At 28.6% G+C, this 19,666-nt stretch overlaps 1 protein-coding gene across 1 annotated transcript in view; it reads left to right on the top strand.

Moving 5' to 3' along the window:
- LOC136983957 (RAB11-binding protein RELCH homolog) overlaps nt 1-19,666 on the top strand; it is a 56,065-nt gene that overhangs the window by 15,168 nt on the left and 21,231 nt on the right. Inside the window, exons 3-7 of the mRNA XM_067280853.1 lie at nt 3,444-3,533; nt 5,116-5,187; nt 9,193-9,356; nt 9,430-9,600; nt 11,012-11,100. Of these exons, the coding sequence (XP_067136954.1) occupies nt 3,444-3,533; nt 5,116-5,187; nt 9,193-9,356; nt 9,430-9,600; nt 11,012-11,100 (586 nt within the window). The remainder of the gene's footprint in view (nt 1-3,443; nt 3,534-5,115; nt 5,188-9,192; nt 9,357-9,429; nt 9,601-11,011; nt 11,101-19,666) is intronic.

The raw sequence follows: 19,666 nt of genomic DNA, 5'->3' as shown, positions 1-19,666 counted from the left end.
TTTGAAAGTACTATATGAAGCAATTGACATAATTTCAAGAGTTCTAATTATTAATGAAAATTATTATTGATTTTTCATAAATTTTTCCAATTTTAATAACTATAATATCGGATATTTTATATTCGATATTATAGTTATTGAAAAATGTTTTAAATGCCTCTCTATCTGAATTTGGAAATTTCAAAAGATTATTATTATTATAGTACTGTATATGTTTATATTGAATCACATATCCAATCTAGGATTCAAAGAATGAAAAAGTAAAAATGTAGGAGTAAAAAGTTTACTAAAGTAAATTCTATAATAAATTAGAGGCAATTAGAAAAAATCATAGAGTAAAATAGCAAAATATGTAATAGAGCAAAACAAAGAGTAAAATAGAGTAAAATCTATAAGAAGATAACAAACAGTGCAAAAACAGTTTTTGCAGTGTTTATTATTTTCTGGTTTTAACCAGTTGTAAAGTAGCAGTTGTTAAAATGTATAAGTTTTTTATAAATAGAATTTATCCAAAATTTGTTGTTTTGTGAAAAAAATTGCTATAATTTGAATGATTAACGTTTATTTTTAAATCGAAATTTTAATTTTTATCTATATACAAGAATTATAAATACAGAAATTCTCCAAGTTGTGGTTAGTGGTGATTTTTGCTTTCCAATTATGATTTTAAAATGTGATTTCTGCCAGGAATCGAGTTAATGAAAATGTAATGAAAATTTGTTGTAATATTAAATAATATATTTTAATTGCTGTTAAATTATACTAAATTTAAAAATTTAATGTTCTTTTTATATAATTAAAAGAAGTGTTTTGAATTAATTGCTAAAAGTGAGCTTATTCTTATCTACTATTACCAATGATATACAATTGTACTAATAATTTTGTAAACATGATTTTAACTTTAAATGAGGAAGCATTGTTGGTTGACTTATAAATAAATTTTAAAGTATTTGGGAAAAAATGAGCTAGACTTTAATTCTTAGTGTCTGTAAAGAATTGCAAGGCTCTTAACTCAGTTTGAAAGAGTTTTAATATATATATTTGTATTTCTTATGGTTACAGAAAATTTTGTTATATTGTTAAATTTTTGGTGAATAATTAAATTTTTTTAGTTTGCAATGTATGTATATTTAGCATTGTGATTACTTTTCTTTCCCTAACTTAGGAGTCAGCAATTTTTGTTGAGAGGAGCCATTTTTCCAAAATTTACATAGAAGCTACCAATGTATCAAGAGCCTTAGTAAATGTAAATGAAAAACTACATCTTATAAGATGTAGTTTTTCATTTACATTTACTAAGCCATTAACTGTACAGTACATGTATTATACAGTTAATGGCTTTTGTTTTTAAGGAGTGAAGGTCATTTATGATTTTGATGATTATTTTTAAGACAAAGAAATTAAGAAACAAAAAATATTTGGAAGATATCCCATTCAATGAAAATATGATGAACTTTTTAAATGAAACAAACATTATGATCCTTTATAAGATTACAGCATACAACACAGTCAATAATTTCTTTACCAATTGTGCTTCTATGCCATAATTTACTTTTTCATTGCCATGTTTTTTTTTTATAACTACAGTAGAGCATTGTTTATCCAAAAGCCGATCAACCGAAATGCCGGTTAACCGAAAGCTTTCCAGTCAGACTGTGTCGTGCTGAATCAAACGTTTTTGATACTAGATTAACTTCTAAAGTATAATTTTTTTGTTTTTATATTTTTCAATATATTTATTTTGTTTGTACAAAATAAAGAAATAATTTTTAACGATACAATAGCCACGATTATTATTATAAAAATTCTCGTTAGGCTTAAAATCGACGAAAATTCAATGTGAAGCGACATGCAATGGAGAAAAATTTCAACATGGGATAGGTTAATATATTTTTTCATACATAATCAGTTATCCAAAAAATAAGTTATCCGAACAACTCAGTCCCCAATTGATTCAGATAAATGACGCTCCTACTGTATTTGAATTTATATTATCATTCATTTATTTTCCATGTATATTTTATATATTAAGTCATTCTTTTATTATTATTTAGTAAAGAATTAATTATTTTATTATCTCATTTACAACTAAAGCTCTTTTATTCTACGTTTGATCACTTTTTAACTTCACAACTATTTCTTCTCCATTATGTAAAACTTTGCATATCCTGGCCATAAGTTGTTAAAATATCCACATAGCTTTCACACTGGTATTGATTAAATACTTATTTTAATCCATAACATGAGTATTTTTAAATGAAATTTTGGAAACTTGATCCTGTGTGAGAAAAAATGTTATACTCTATTGTTTTTACTTGTGATTATATACTGTAGAATATAGATATGCTATAATAAACATTGCACTAGGATTTAATACCTAACTGGCTATTGACTTTAGATTATAAAATGAGATCTCTTTATATAGTGGGAAAATGAGCATCAGAAGACAGATAATTCTCATAGCTGCAGACTACCAACTTTTGCTTTAATTCCGCATTGCTGATAGAACTTTTGCTTAGGCAACTGCATTTTTTACCAATCATTCTGTTTTTGGAACCTCACTCTTGGGTTTCTTGTATTTTTATTATAGTGTAAATGTTTGTTATATTATAAATATTTGCAAGTTTTGAATGTAAATATATAATAATAGATATGTCAATCTTCAAAACACTGAATGGTTTTACTGTTGTTTTAGTTAAAAATGGGATATCATTAAACTTGATAAAGTAACCTTTAGTAGCTGCATTTTTATTTTGTTTTTAAGATACAAACAGAGATATTTTTAAGAAATAATATTTTGTTTAAATTTGTCTTTTCATAGGAATAAATAGGATATTTGAAAAAAGAAAATTATGCATCCATACATGAGCATCTGCAGAGGAGCAAATGGGGCACTCGCCCTCCCTCTGGGAACAAGTAAAATATTCCACTCATTATAATTGTAAAAATGATTGATATAAGCAATCTTACACCCTTGATGCTTTGGTGCAGTATTTTATATTCTTGATGTGGTATTCTATAATCTACTCGTGGGAAAAATCCCCAAAAATTAAATAATTAAATAAAAATTTATTGATATAATTATTTGTCTCCAAGCTTTCCCCCCCTGAAAGATTTTTCTGCAGATGCCCATGTCTGAATACCCAAAAAATATCTAAGTTGTGTAATAGTGACTTAAAGATATATGTTATTGAACTTAAAATGTTTTGTGAGTATAATTTTAATAAAGTTATGGAATTTAATTTGAGTTATTGAATTAATTAAATAAAATGATTTTATAAGTAACTTCCTTTTTAAACTTTTATAACTGTTGTTCAATAAAATTTATATCATTATGATATATGTATAAAGATGACTTTAAGTTTAAGAAATATGTTTATGTAAGTATTGTTAAACATTGAACATTTAAGTTAAATTAAGTTAACTTATATTTAAATTTTCAGCAAGAACATCCAGCATTCAAACACTAGACTCGTTAGATTTTGCAAGGTATTCAGATGATGGAGAAAGACAAATTGATGAGAGAGTAGCAGGTTGGTTAGTTTTGAATTTTCATATCAGTAGTAATATAATTAAAATTTAACAATTTTAATAAACATATATAAAATATATAAACTACAATAGATTAGTTTTTTTAAATATGAAACTTTTAAAATTTACTATGTTTATTTATGATAATCAATAGCTGTTATACTAGTTTGTTCTTATTTTGCTTTCTTGTATCACATTATTCCTCAAGTATTTTAAAAAAATTAATATTCCTGAAAATTATTTCAGGCATATTATAAAATTGTCAGTAGTTTTGATGATATTCATCTTTAGTAAAAAGAAAAAATAATAATAAGCTATTTGTGAATACTGTTTAAAAATTTACATGTTAAATATTATTTATATGTTTGTTTGCATATAAAAAGACTATTTTTTAAAGAATGAAAAATGTTGCTGAAAATAATTGAAATTTAAAAATTGTCTGAACTAACTTGATGATTACATTTATATTTTGTGGGTAATAGCAATAAGAAAGTTTATATCTACTATAATTATAAAAGTTATTACATTTTTATTTTATAATTAAACTTTTTCCAATGAAATATGTTAAATCGTAAGTTAATATAAATACAGTAGAGAACCGAAAATCGGAATCAATTGGGGACTGGGGTTGTTCAGATTAGTGATTTGTTCCGATTACCGATTATGTACGAATAAATATATTAATCTGTCCGATGTTCAAATTTTTCTCCGTTGCGTGTCGCTTCGTGTTGAATTTTCGTCTATTTTAAGCGTAACGAAAATTTTTATAATAATAATCGAGGCTATCGTATCATTAAAAATTACTTTTGCATTTTGTACAAACAAAATAAATATATTGAAGAATATAAAAACATGAAAATTATACTTTAGAAGTAAATTTAGTGTCAAAAACGTTCGATTCAGCACGACACAATCTGACTGAAAATCGTTCCGATTACCAGCGATTCCGATTTCCAGGGTTCTGATTAACGAGTCTCTACTGTATATATATTATTCAAATGAAATAAATTTTACAGTTTGTTCAAAATCTAAAATTTAGAGCAAACTATATTATTTATAGAGATGTTATAATGTTTTTTTCAAAGTAAAAACAAAATTTAATATTTAATTTTTTAATTATAATAAAATTTATAATTAGACTGTTCATTATACAAAAGTAGCAATGAGATGAAACAGATAAATGAGTGCTGAAAACTTTGCTAAAAGACTATTTTAAGATTAATATTTTTAAATAGGTGGAGTTTATTTTTAAGATAATTGATCTTTTCTGAAATTATCTCATTTCTGCTTATATTCCTTTATGTAATGGTCCTTATTTATGTGTTTTCGATACTTATTGGTAAATTTTTAATTATTTACCCTGACAATAAAGTTTTTAGAAAAGAAATTAATTCACCCTGTTAAATTATTGAGAAAACACACAAATTTAAATTTTTATTTTAAAAAATAAATTAGTTTTTTACATTGAATTTTTTGTCGTTCTAACTGCAAATAATTTTTTGTGTATCGTTTATTATATATTTTTATTTTATTGTTATTTATCATTATGCTTGTTATAAAAATAAATGCTTTTGTAATTTATAGTTCTTGAATTTGAATTACGCAAAGCAAAGGAAACAATAAAGGCATTAAGGGCTAATCTTACTGTTGTTACAGGTTAGTATGATTTATAATTTTCTAAAAGTAAAATGATTTAAATTTTTTAAATTAAAATAAATTATACTACTGAAAATTTTTATTTATAGTAAAATTGTCTTGAAAATTTTTGATTAAACTAAACTAGACTAAACTACTGTTTGCATGGGTCCTGATTTTGATGATTCTCTTATAGCATTACTAAATTTTCAGAAAACAGCCTTTTACCTCTGAAACTTAACAGTATTTCATATCAGTTGAAATATTTTAACTTTTCTTATAGTTGGAACCTTGTTCTTATGTACAGTAAGACCCTGCTTAATGCGGGAGGATATGTTCCTAGACGACAAAGTGCTAAATGAAACAGCATTAATTTAAACAAGGTCATTTTAACACAGAGTAAATAGGGAAATGGGAACATGTGACAAAAATAAACAGATTTTACTTTAAGTTATTTTTATATTAATTTGCATAATAATATATGTTAAATAACATATAAACATATGCACACAGAAATGTAAAGTTATTTTTTGTGATGAAGGTCCTGGCTCTTCTGAAATTCTTGTTTTTTTGCAATAAATTCGTGTAGTTTCATTTGTCGCTTTCTTTTTCTTTCGTAAAGAAAATATCAGTTGCAGAAGATTGCATCCAAAATGCCTCGTCTTGCTTTTGCACTCCTTTCGAAATCTGGATCATTCGCTACAATTTGATCAACGATTTTGGTTATTGTTACCAAACTTTTACTAAGGAAATCTGTAGAAAAATTCTTTGGGTTCTTTGTTTTCAGAATCACTGTTTTCCAGTTCTACATGAATTCCTTGTTCTGCCAGTTCTTGAAGGTCATCATTGGTAAGGTTCTCACCAGAGATCTGCAGTATCTCCTCAATATCCTGCTCGTCTACATCTCCTAGTCCTGTTGTATCGATTAGGTTAACAATTTGGTCAATGATAGGCTCTTCTCATTATAAAGTACTATTTTTTTAGTAGCTTAGGAAACCGACTATAATTACGGTCGGTGAAACTTCCGTTAACCTAACGGGTACTTTACGCGGATTCGAGATTAGTTTGCCAGGCCTGGACTTTTAAGCATGCACCGAAAAATTAGTAATAATAACGACAAATATCAAGTCAGATCAAAAGTTCAAATATATTTAATTAGCAACTAGAACGTACTACGTACAAATATCAATAATTCCAAACAAAATTTATTAATGAAAATCAACAAGTCAACCCGACAATAAACTTAGCTACTTAGCTTAACTTAATAGTAATTCCCCTTTGAAATTCGACAAATCAAATACTTAGAAACTATGAACAAAATCTCTTACTAATTAAACGTCTATCCGTCACCTCACTATACGAAGAAAACTATTTCCTCAATCCTTTCGATATCGTCAAATCGTCAATCGAACTCCTCTTTAACACCTTGGATCGTCCAACTATCAATCTGGACTTCTATCAGAAAATACTTCGCTTTCGAATTAACCTCGCTCTCAAAGTCGCCTCAATTTGGAATTCACCTCGGTTTGGAACTCACCTCTCCTTCTTCGGTTAACGTACGGGTTTTATACTGTGTGGTGACGTCACACTTGAGCTGGGTTACTCCTCTTATTTACATACTTAGTTGCTAACATTAACTTTCTGTTCTGGCAGCTTTAAGTTTCCGACAAAGCTTATAAACTGTTTACAAAATATTTATTATAATTTTCTGGGATGTTTAAGACGGTTTATCAAGTATTTCTCTACTAGTGATTGTGGGGACTCCCCCCTCTATTTTTTTTCTGCAGACTGTTACTTCCGCTAGGCAGTGCAAGTGCGCAAGATGTTTCCTATGGTGCTTATTTCTCCGTGAGTTGTTTTTTCTTAATTTTTCATTACTAACAAGAGAGTGGTGGGGAACCTTCGTCCTAAATAAACATAAACCCCAAACAAAAGATAATAAAACGGAAATAATAATAAAATAAAAATAACGTTCGGACTCAGTTCCTTACATCATTAAGAATTCTTAGATACTTCCAGCCATAACTTCTTCCACACACTGTTCATCCATTTGTCAGTTAATATTTGCCAAGTTAGTCTACATTGCCTATGCCATCTATGATATATTTTTTCCAAGATTGCATCACACAAACAGATTTAAGGAAAGTACAGTGTTATCATGAATTGCCATCTTTTGCTGATTGGTTTGTGTTTGGGAATAATCATATTATATAAGAATCAACCAAATGCCGCGATAATTTCAATCAGCATAAATTTTGAGTTTTTTTAATTCTTTGAGCAGCTTTCATTATATTAAATCAGTGTTAATTGAGGTAGTATTAAACGAGGTCTTACTGTATTTTAAATTGACGTCTAATTCTTTATGAAAATTTTGATTGCAGCAGCACCAAATCTATAAAAAACATAAAATTTGATACATATTTATGGATATACATACATTCATACTTGTAGACTTTAATGTCATGTTAAATAATCAAAACTATGAGCAAGAATTGATTAATAAACAAAAACTGTTTTAAAATGATTAATTATTTTTTCCTTGCCATTTTTAGTATGTTTTGATTTATTGCTATCAAAATCAGAGAATTAAGATAAATTTAATATTCAATATACTCTATTGGTCTGAATATAAGTCAATTCCCAATTTTGGAGTTCTTTCTTTTTTGGAAAAAAAAGGACATAAGTCAGTCTTTTATTATTAATTTTATTTGCATGCAGAAAATTAGCAATTTGCATTTAAAAAATTTGGAAAGACATTGAAACAATACTTTATCACTTTCATCTTTGACAGAACTTTCCTTGACATAATGGTCTTCAACCTCCCTTGAATAGTGCATAATCCTCTGTTCTGTTCAAGTTGTTGGTAACACAACATTTCTTAAAGCCTTTTATAATTGTCTTCACAACAATCTTTCATAATTCTACTGTTGTTCTAACTTTTACATTAATATATGGAATTTTTGTTACTTTTTATCTATGCAGTTGATTATGAAAATGAGTAGTGTTTAATTACATTTCTTTCTTTTCAAAATTAGATTTAGTTAGAAATAAACTTTGTTACTTTCCCAGCTCTATTATATATTACAGAGGGAAAGTATGACGATCGGCCAAAAAATGATTTTTCAAGATTTTTACATTTTGGACTTGGGATCTTGAAATGTCAAGAAATGCAAAAAAATTCAGGGGTTTTTTTCTGTATATATGGATGTTTGTGTGTGTATAAAAAAAATAAGAGAAATTAAATAAAAACGTGTGTTTTTATTTAATTTCTCTTATTTTTTTTATAAAGTTTAAAACATCATATCAAATTTATAATTACAACAGAATAAATTTTGCATTAAATTCCAGCAACTTTCCCTAGTTTTTGATGATTGATTGATTAGTAGAGACTTCTAGAAGTAAAAGATTTACCAAAATAAAATTTCTGTCAAAGTTATTAAACTGACTGTTTCTGTTGAATGTGATAAACAGTTGGCTTAGTTTAGTTGATTTGCTTTTGAACAATTGACTAATTGACTATTTACAGTCATACTAAACACTTAATTCCTGTTCATATTTGTGGTCTACAACGTGACGACAAGTTACGATTTGGCTGATGTTTAGCATCATAAAATAATTATTTCACTGAATTTTAGTGGCAGTTTAACTCTGTACAATGTGTACCACAAATGGTTATCAAAATCAAAGAAAACTTTAATTGGACTTGAATATAAGTTGTGGCCCAAATGTTGATTTTCTTTTTAGCTGGGAAAAAACATCAACTAATTTTCAGGCCAATATGTAATTTGTTTTTACATTTGAAAAAGAATGAACAAGAATTAAATGTTTATATTTAACCACATTGAACATTTGTTTTACATGTTGTAGATTTGCAAATTGTAAGGAAATATAACTTTATAGTTATATAATACAATTTCGGATTTGTGTAATTAGCAAAAACATTTTTCTATTTGGATAATTATATACATATTATAGCAAAAATTTTATATATTAAATTTAAGTTCAGTTATTTTATATTTATTTTAGAATCCAATTCTAGCACACCAGAAGTACCAATTGATCCACTTTCTGTTCAGGAAGCTGTGAAACCACATGAAATACGTGCCTTGAATTTTCTAGTTTATGAATATTTATTGAAGCATAACTATAAATTAACATCAATTACCTTTTCTGATGAAATTGAAGATCAGGTAAATAAAAATTCTTTTTAGTAAGAAGGTTTAGTTTTGTTAATTCACTATCATTTTAAATATATTCTTGTAGGATTTTGAAGACTGGGATGATGTTGGTCTTAATATTCCAAAACCACCTGAAATTTTATATATTTATCGCAATTATTATCGCCATTTACAGTTATGGAGACAATTTAGAGATGTAGAATGTCAGACAGATATTCATATTTCATCACAAAATCAAGATGTCCAAAATCCATTGGTAATAATAATAATAATGCTTAATATTATAAATTTACTAGGTTTTGTTATACTTTTCCAGTAACTCTGATACATGGTTTTATGAAAGATATTGAAAATTATATGTAATTTCATGTATAAAATTTATAGAGCATAAACAAAAACATATATTCATAAAGCAGTTAAATGATGCATTAATGATTTAACTGCTTCAATAAGATAATGCTTAGTCAAATTGATAGTAGTTTCTAATTACTTCTGCTACTAAAAAAATTTCAAAACAAAATATTGTTAAAAATAATTTAGTTATTTTTGTATATAATTACTTAGTGATTAAAAAAAACTAATTAAAGTAAGTACATATAAAAAATTTTTAGAGAAAACTTTATTTAAAATATATTTTTTTAAAATTTTAAAATATGATAACATCTAACAAACATTATGAATTTGGTTTTAGTAACTTAACAGATGAATGTTGCATTGACCAGAATATGTAATAATTTAAAATTTATTATATTAACCTTGATTTATATAACCGAAAAAGAATATTTTAGTTAGGGTATATTGCTTATGATGTGTATAATTCTTGTACAAAAAGAAAGTTTAGTGTCAAAAAATAAATAGTTTACTTAGTCTAACCTATCCCAAACTTTACTAGTTAGAACCTAATATTTTTCAATCATTTTTTTTTCAGCCCAGCTGAAATACATAAATGCAAGCACATCAATTTCCATAAGAACTAGAGTTATACCATGTAGTGTGTTGATCATTACATAATATTAAATAATAATATTATTATTTAAAGGAAGTAAATTTAATAAACATCAAATTAACTTTTTGATTGAAATGTGTTGCTTTTTTGTGTTTTAAGTTTTCTGCAGGCTGGTAAATGTAAGTCCACTATACTTTGGAAAACATTGAAAGAATATATTGATGGAATATGAGATGCAAATATAGTGTTTCAAAATAATGGTAGCTGTAGTTTAATCTAATATAGTTTAAGTATTGAATCAACAAATCAGTAATCAACAAAAAAGAGATATTTATTCTAATAATATAGTCACTGTAAAAATAAGTTACTACACACATCAAAAGACTTTTTGTAACACGTTTATGCCAGTTAGCACAATTTCATTAGAATATTTATCATTGATAAATAGTCTTTGTCCTGAAAAGATGAAACTGCTGCTTCATCATCTGCTATTTTTATGCAATTATTGATATGGCTGTTGATTTGAAATTGAATACTGATAGACTTTCATTTGTCATTTTAATAATAAAAGTCTGCAATGCTATTTAGGAATGCATTAAAATTTCTGTAAATATTTTAGTCTACTGACTGAAAAAATTAATTGTTTTCATTAATTTTTTGAAACATTTTGGTTAATGTTCTTACACAAAATATAAAAATTGTTATGTAAATTTTTTTTCAGGAAATTGAAATAAATAATTTAAGAGAAATGATTCAGTCACTAGTTCAAGAAAATGATAGTTTACAAAATCAAATTTGGAAATTGGAAAAGTAAGTAAAATTAAAACATTTGTCAAATTAGTTTAACATATTTTCTCTCATTTTCTTTTCAATATTTAAATGTCAGAATTAGGAAAAATTATGTGAGTATTTTTGTGAAATATTATTAAAGTTATTTTTAACAGTTTGTATGTTTTATGAACAAAACATAATAACTTTCATTTTGTTTTCTTAAAGCAGTTTTTTTATTTTTGATCTTCAAAAAATCATTTGAAGATTGAACTTAGTGCGATATAGGAAACTATCTCTGTTAACTCTGCATTTCTAAATCGATAAGTAATATTTATATACATATGACTAAAAATCTGAAAACTGATTTTTTTCCAATGTATAATATAAACATGTAATTAGTTTAAGTTAAACATAGGAAATGTCATCTAGCGTCAGTTATGAATTAAAAAATGTTTATTTAAGAGAATGCATTGTTCAGTATTTTTAATTAAATCCTGAGAATTATAATGAAATTTAAAACATCACTTATCATTTTCATTCTAAAACTTTTCAGAAAACAAGATATTGCAGTTGAAATAGCTATCTTTAATATAAAATTATCATTTATTTGTTAAAGATGAGCAGATACTCTTAAAATAGCCCACTAGTGGCTGAGTGAATAAAATTACTGAATACTGGTAGTTGGTTGTGTATTTGCACCTCACCAACAGATTGGCTACATGGAGTTTTCTGGGTTTTTTTAAAATGTTTATAACATCTAAATAGGGGCCAGTTTCTCATAAACCTTCTCCTGGGAAGCATTCCTCATTGGCAGATTGCCCACGTCACATTGCTGTAACCAAATAAACCATATGCTTAAAATCTAACTTATATTTATTTATTTATTTGTTATTGGTACAAGTACTTCTATACAAGGGGGAAAAATAAAACAAAATTAATAAATAGGCAGCCATATAATAGTCACTTAATTGTACTTAAACAATGCAGTTACCACAAGTAGTATAAGGATTTAACAAAAAATTATACAATCTATATAACATTACCTTTGACATATTTTTATCATATAACTAATTCTTTAAAAAATCATCAGTGAGAATTTCTCTCTTTAACATACATAAAACTGGTCTGATGCAAAAATATGCATTAATATACAATCATTATTGGTAATAGAACATGGACAAGAATGCCGCTTAGAAACATCTATATACTGACCACTCAACATAATCTGGTATTTATTAAGACATAATTGCATTAACAAACTTGTCATAGGAAATCCAACGTTACAATTTAAGTAATTGGCAGTCTACCAACCTGTACTTTTTTCATAAATAATTTGTCACTGAAGTGAGGCATAAATTATGTCTTGATTCCATAATTGATCACATCTAGTTTATATTATATCACACAAATAAGTTCTCAATGTAACTGTGAATGATTTGAAAATATGAAAGAATGACCTAAATTATCAAGAATGTTTTTAATTGATAACACTCAATTTCTCTTGCTTGAATTTCCTTTCTTCAATATAAAATCATAAACACAATAACGAAGATCATGATAAGAAAGATCAACAATCTTAGACCAAAACAACAAAATATTTTTTAAAATATTAACTTTAAGTGGAGGTCTCCATAATTCCAATCTTACAACAGACAGCACTAGGCACTGAACGCTTGAGCTTAAATAATCTTTTGAAATATCTTAATTGAACCTTCTCAACTTTTTCAATAAGATCAAAACTCCAAACTGGAATCAAATATGTCAATTTAGAGTTTAACATAGCATCAAAAAGTTTAAACATTGCTTTAATCCAGTTTATCCTTATTTTTGTCTATAGTGCTAGAAGACAACCTGTCTTCTGTAGTATATCTTTCTCTATTTTATCTAAATGATAATTAGAAACTCTAGAAGAGGAAAAATTCAATCCTAAATATTTAAAATGAGAAAGAAAATCTATTTCTTTATTATTAATAAAAATTTTATCAGTTATGAAGTCTTCCTTCAATACAAAACACCAATTCCTTTGTTTTCTGAAAAATAATAACAAGATTATTACTCAACATATAGTCAGATAATCAGTTTCTTTTGTAATGATGACTTTGAGTCTGCTAGTAATAATACATCATCTGCATATAGAAGACAATGCGACTCATCCGTGACATTTAGTTAAAAACCCGAAAGATCAGAACAATGAAATATCTCTGGAAGATCATTTATAAACAAATTAAACAACAAAGGGCTTAGTGGTTCTCCCTGGGGTAAACCTCTAGTAGATATTATGCAAGTAGAATTAACTATCTTTTTTCTGATAACTAGTAGTAGGAAACAAATTCCTAAGCAAAATAGTGAAGGATCTGGAGAGTCCCACATTATAAAGTTTTCTCCACAATACATTGAGGTTAACATTATCAAATGCTTTTTAAGTTAATAACACAACAACTACTCAAACACCTTGTAAACATGCAGCCAAATTTATTAACTTCGAACGTTTTTGGTCATGTTGAATGACCTTTCTCAAGAAGAATGCTGCAAAATTCGAACACTTAGTATTGAAAGCATAAACAAATAGGCTTTTTGAACGTTGTTGTGTTTTGAACATTATGCAGTCTTGGAAGAATTAAGTCAATAAAAAGTGAATAAATTTTCCTCCTTTTTCTTGATAACACACATTGAATTAAACCATTAAGAATGAAAGTATTGTAAATTTTCCTCCTGCCCTGAACAAAGGCACCTTGAAATATTGAGATAACATTATGCTCATGTAACCATTTTATTAATCGATTTGATATTAAACTAGTAAACAGTTTTCTAAATGTGTTCAACAATGCTATTGGATGATAATTACATGGATTAGAACTTTCACCTTTCTTGTAAATCATTTTTAATAAAACCTTCTTTCATATCTCTGGAAAAGCCACTGCCTCTTTTATTTTATTAAACAAACTAAGAATTTCTAATCAGACCATTCTTGGCAATGATTGAATAAATTCATTTTTCACTCCATCTGTACCAGATGAACCCCTTTTCAATCTTTGATTTGCTATTTTTAGTTTGTCAAATGAGAAAGGATCATGAAAAAGAGAAGAATAATTATCATAATTCATAGTCAGCAGACACCAAGACTTTTGTTATTAAAATTTAATTTCAAAAAACATCCATTTGTCAGTAGAAATCTGACACACTACAGTCCAGTTACCTGACATACATTTTATTTATAATTTTCCAAAAGTCTTTTGATGATCTTGTAGTTTGCAACTGTTTACTTATATTAGTCCAATATTTATTCTTCTTGGTTCTACATAGTGAACAAAAACTAATTTTATAATCAATATATTTAATCTGCGAAACTCCTGCAATGCCCTATTTTTCTCTTTTTTCGCAATTTTACAGTCTCTATCAAACCATGCAAAATCAACTCTGCTTTTTATTCCAAATTTTGTCACTAATCCATATTGCCTAGCAGATTTCCAAATTAAAGTAATAATTAATGAAGAAGTTAATTTATATTGTCAATAGGCTCTACAGTTGTAAACAAATTATTAACTGCTTGAGTAAAACAAGTTTACTTTTTCTTCTTTCCAAGTCAACATTACCTGTTGTTCTTTTTGAATAGTATCACTTTCCCTTGTGTTATCAAACGATAATTCTAGTACTACCACAAGATGATCCGACATGTAGTTCTCAGAAACATAAAAATCCTCAAGATGCTTGATCAGACCCTCACTCAATACTAATAAGTCTATCACTGACACTCCCAATTTGGATATATATATAAAATTAGGTGGCGAATCATGAGGGTGATGATCATTTATTATATATAAATTATAATCTTTAACCAATTCAATAAACTGTTTGTCCCGCTTACTGATAACCAAATCTTTTGATAATAGTGTATTCAAAATGATATTCTCATGAAAAATATTGTCCATTTTAATGCCAATTCTGGCATTTGAATCACATAATAGAAGATCATGATCAAACAGAATAACTAGAAATCAAATCTTCCACATCAGCCAATTTGTTATTAAAAACAGGTATATGCAGATAATATAAAATAATAATTAGATTTTGAGAATTGCAAAATTTCTTTTGATCAAAAATCAGTCTTGTAATGATAAAATATTGCATTGTCTTTAGCAGAACTGCATCTCCTAAATTCTCATTTATACAAGATTGAGGAAGGCCATCAGGATGTCTTCCCGATGGCCTTCCTCATGATGTTTTTCAACCTGAAGCCTTTGTTGCTAGCTTTTCAAATACCCTCATTGTTGGGTAAATCTTATTTATTTTTGATTTAACTGAAAAAGTAAAATATGTCTTTGAAAACTGCAGAAAATAATCAACAAATTCTCTATCATTTAAATTAAACAAAAAAGTTCCTTGGCAATTCCATGCCACAATCTTTACCTTCAGCTTGTGAAAATATGGATTAAATTCTAAGTGGGACTTTGAGGTTCCATGCTCAAAGTTGGAAACAATAAATTAAGATTCACAAGCTCTCCCTCTCTAGATCTATTGTAAACTTTTCAGAATCAACTGTCAAAATGTCTGCTATTAATCGAATCATCATGTTTTCAGATTTATATCAACGATAGAAAGGTAATAGTTTTTTGTTTCTTAGTCTAGATCTCTAACACAAGTTATTGAAGATCTTAATTTTTGTAAATTTTGCGTGGTTTTTAAGATTATTTATTCTTTTAAAGATAAACTTTTTATCCAATAACAATGATAACTCAACCAAAATATTATTTGATTTATAAAGCTTTATTATCCTTGCAGTCGGAATAGTTCTAGGTTATTCTACTATTACCATAAACAGCTCTTGTAGTTTAGTACTCAGATTGTTACCAGCCTCCGTCAGACTGTGAATTACTATATTTTTCCTCTGCAACTCATTCACCAGTGCATCAATGCTATGCAAAAGCAAACTATCTTTACTTTGAGATTCCTGCTTAAATTTAAAAATTTTCTCCAGTTTAGTTTCAATCTTAGTTAACCTTTCATTGCATTTGTTACGTAAATTAACAAATCAATTGATTCTGGCAGATACCTTGCTTAAAGCATTAAGGACTGTATCAACCCTTTTATCTAAATATGAAAGTATTTCATTAGGAACTGACTTACTCGATCCAGATTTACCAGGAAAAAAATAATCTAATTTCTCAATTTTCAGCCTAGGTTCACTAGGAGAATGATGACTCTTGCTCTTAACATTAGGAAATTGAACTGGTAAATTAGGAGTATAGGATAAAGGCCCGGGATTTTCCTTTATTCCACTGAGACTCAACAGAAATAATGATACAACTACAAAAAAAGCAATGTTTTCCATCATTTTTAACTTTCCAAAAAGTCACTAACAAACTTCACCAACATGCTTGGCTGACTACAGTGCTTCCCATAACTTATAATTTTGATGCTTGAAAAACTAGATTAAAACTTCTATCAACTTAAAATTATATAATTATATTATACTTTTTTACTATATATTATCAATTTCTTTATTAGCAAATGGGAATAATTTCCCTGTTATAGGGGGAATATAATCAAGTATGTTGAGAAGTTTTACAGTTTTTACTATATATTATACAGTGTAGTAGTAGTAGAAATTTAATTTTAAATTGTACACTTGATAATTAAAGTAAAAAATAAGTAAAGTAAAAACAATATAAATGTAAGTTTTTATTTTACAAATGCATTTTCAAAATGATCAAATCAGATCTTTTAGAGGTAATAAAAAGGCCATTTTATGACTAAAATTGATGATCTTTTTAGTATATATTGAAAGTAAATCATAAGATTGTTATTTTATGTACTTTTACATTTATTTCAAGACTCATTTTAACTATAATATTTTGGACCAGAATTTACCAATTTAGAATTAGGAGGTAATGTACAGAGTAGGTGAAAAATAATTATGCATTGTGAAATTGCTATAATTAATGTAATAATAATTTAATCATAATAAAATTGATGTATACATGTACACCAGTCAGTGGAATTTTATAATTCCTGCATCGATGGTATGGGCAGTGACCGAGAGGCTGATATATAGTGGCAAAATGATGGGCAACTGCTTGTCTCTTCAGATTGCTGCACACTCACTATGAGGTGTGGAAATCACTGGTCACTCTGCAGATATGGTAGCATATTGTGAAAGAACATCTGTCCAGAAACAATCAAGAATTGTCATTTGGAGTTAATGACCACAGGTTCAGTTGCAGATACATATAGATGTGGCTGCGCCGGGAGGTAGACGCAGTCGCACCTCCTTTTCTCGGCTAACAGGTCAGTGAGACCTGCCCACGGTCAAGATGGCGGCTCAGTTTTGTTACGCGTTACGCGAGTGAGAGTGCGGAAGAGGATGGGTCCGACGGTAGAGCGGCGGTGATACTTGAATAAAGGACATTAACAACGTATAATAACAACAACAACGATTTATTAATGCTAAAGCTACAGATACAGTTAGGGCGAGCTACTGTCGCCTAAGTTCGGATACGCGGAGGGAGAGTTTACACGACTTTGGGGAAGTCCTATCTCGTAATCCTTTCGTTCTTGTGACGGGGTTGAGATATCCTCGGGTATCCTTTCGTTAGACGTCGGGACGCGCACACACTAGCCAAGGGACACTACGTAACCGACTTCGAGTCGATTAGGGATTGCAATTGCTGGATCCCTCATCCAGCAATCCAGCTGGATCCAGCGCATTCTTCGGCCTGCTGGATCCAGCACTTGGTGCTGGATCCAGCGTTGCGGATCCGCAAATACTCAATTAACTTTCTAAATAATTGCGCAAAAGTCTACGTCGTTGCGTTGTCGCTTTGCTAACTACTAGACTGCTACTAATTACTTACTCACTACTTTACTAACACTAATAATTAAATTACTTATAAATAAACTATACCTTTATCAATCCAGCAAAATTTAATAAAATAATAACGTATTCGCTTTTAACGATCTTCCTCAGTTACAAAAAAATACAACATTAACTATAGAACATAAAATGTGTTTGGAATAAATATAAAAATAATAGTGCTTAATTACATCCCATTTTTTTAAAACAAGATACATAGATGTACTGCCAGGTCTGATAATTTTCGTATTGTATACCGACGTAATTCCACTGTTTTCAAACTTTTAAGAAACGATAAAAAGAAAGAGGATCGGAATTCAACAACGGGTATGTATTCGGTGCCTTTACACAACCAACGTTTCAATTCCAAGCTTGTTTATGTGGGTGCAACAATGCACAGTTTAAAACAAAGGCTCAAGAACACAAATATACAATCAGTAAGAACCTTGACAACACTGCGCTGGCATCATACGCAAGACAGAATGATATTAACGTCCAATGGGATCAAGCGGCAATTATAAAAACGACGACGAATAGGCAAACGGTCAAACATCTTTAGAGATTGGAAATCTGCAAGGCGCACATGACAACTGGTTGTATAAACCATAGAGATGCTGTTATTAACGGACAATGCTGGTTTCGTTGGATTTTATATACAGGGTGTTTTTTTTTTTAAACTGACGGTACTCAGAGACATCTGTAGAGCAATCTAACAGCCGGACTGTCGCCAAATTTGGGAGAGTGACTAAGGACGACATGGGAAAGAGATTCCGTGACAAAAAAAGTAGTACCCAAATTTGCCGGTTGGGTGGATTTGGTGCTGTTGTAGCAAAACAGCTAAGAATCTGCATGAAATCCAGCTGCAATTAACAAACACACGAATGAATAATCGGACAGCGGTTTCAGTGTAATAACGAAAGTTTAATTAATCAGCAAATAACCTTCTCCCTTCTTCAATGTGATCACCGTCCTGCTGGACAACTCATTGCATCCTGAACACCGTGTTCTCTATGGCCAACGTAACATGTCCGCAGGAATGTTCATCACAGTTCGAGAAATGTTGTCCTTCAAAGTCATCTAGTTTGGGACACTACCAAGATAGACCTTGGACTTTAAGTAACCCCACAGGAAAAAGTAACATGGGGTTAGATCTGAGGAGCGAGGCGGCCATGCAAGTGGAAAAAAGCGACTGATGACCCTTTCTTCAGTGAAGTGCTGGTAGCTTTTTCGCTACAACAGCGCCAAATCCTCCTCTACCGGTAAATTTAGATACTACTTTTTTCTTCGTGGAATCTTCCGCGAAGAAATAAAGTAGTACCTAAATTCTGTCTCTTTTCCATGTCATCCTTAGTCATTCTCCCAAATTTGGCGACACTCTGGCTGTTAGATTGCTCTACAGACGTTTCTGAGTACCGTCAGTTAAAAAAAAAACACCCTGTATATATTTTTTCCGTTATTTATTTTGTTTATTTATCTATATTTTGTCCGTTTGGGCGTTTTCCGTTAATTTTTATATTTATTCCGAACACATTTTATGTTCTATATTTAATGTTCTATTTTTTTTGTAACCGAGGAAGATCGTTAAAAATGATTGAAAACGTTATTATTTTATTAAATTTTGCTGGATTGATAAAGGTGTAGTTTATTTAACTTATTCTACTTCCAGTACATAGTTTTATATACTGTACTTATAAATAACTACAGACTAATATGTAGAGCCTATATATGAAAACTGGTAAGACTGATAGTCACTTA

This window comes from Centruroides vittatus, unplaced genomic scaffold, assembly GCF_030686945.1.
Source record: "Centruroides vittatus isolate TY-2023 unplaced genomic scaffold, ASM3068694v2 contig_898, whole genome shotgun sequence".
NCBI lineage: Eukaryota > Metazoa > Arthropoda > Arachnida > Scorpiones > Buthidae > Centruroides > Centruroides vittatus.
Note: the sequence above shows the minus strand (reverse complement) of the source record. Positions and strands in the feature narration are given on the sequence as shown.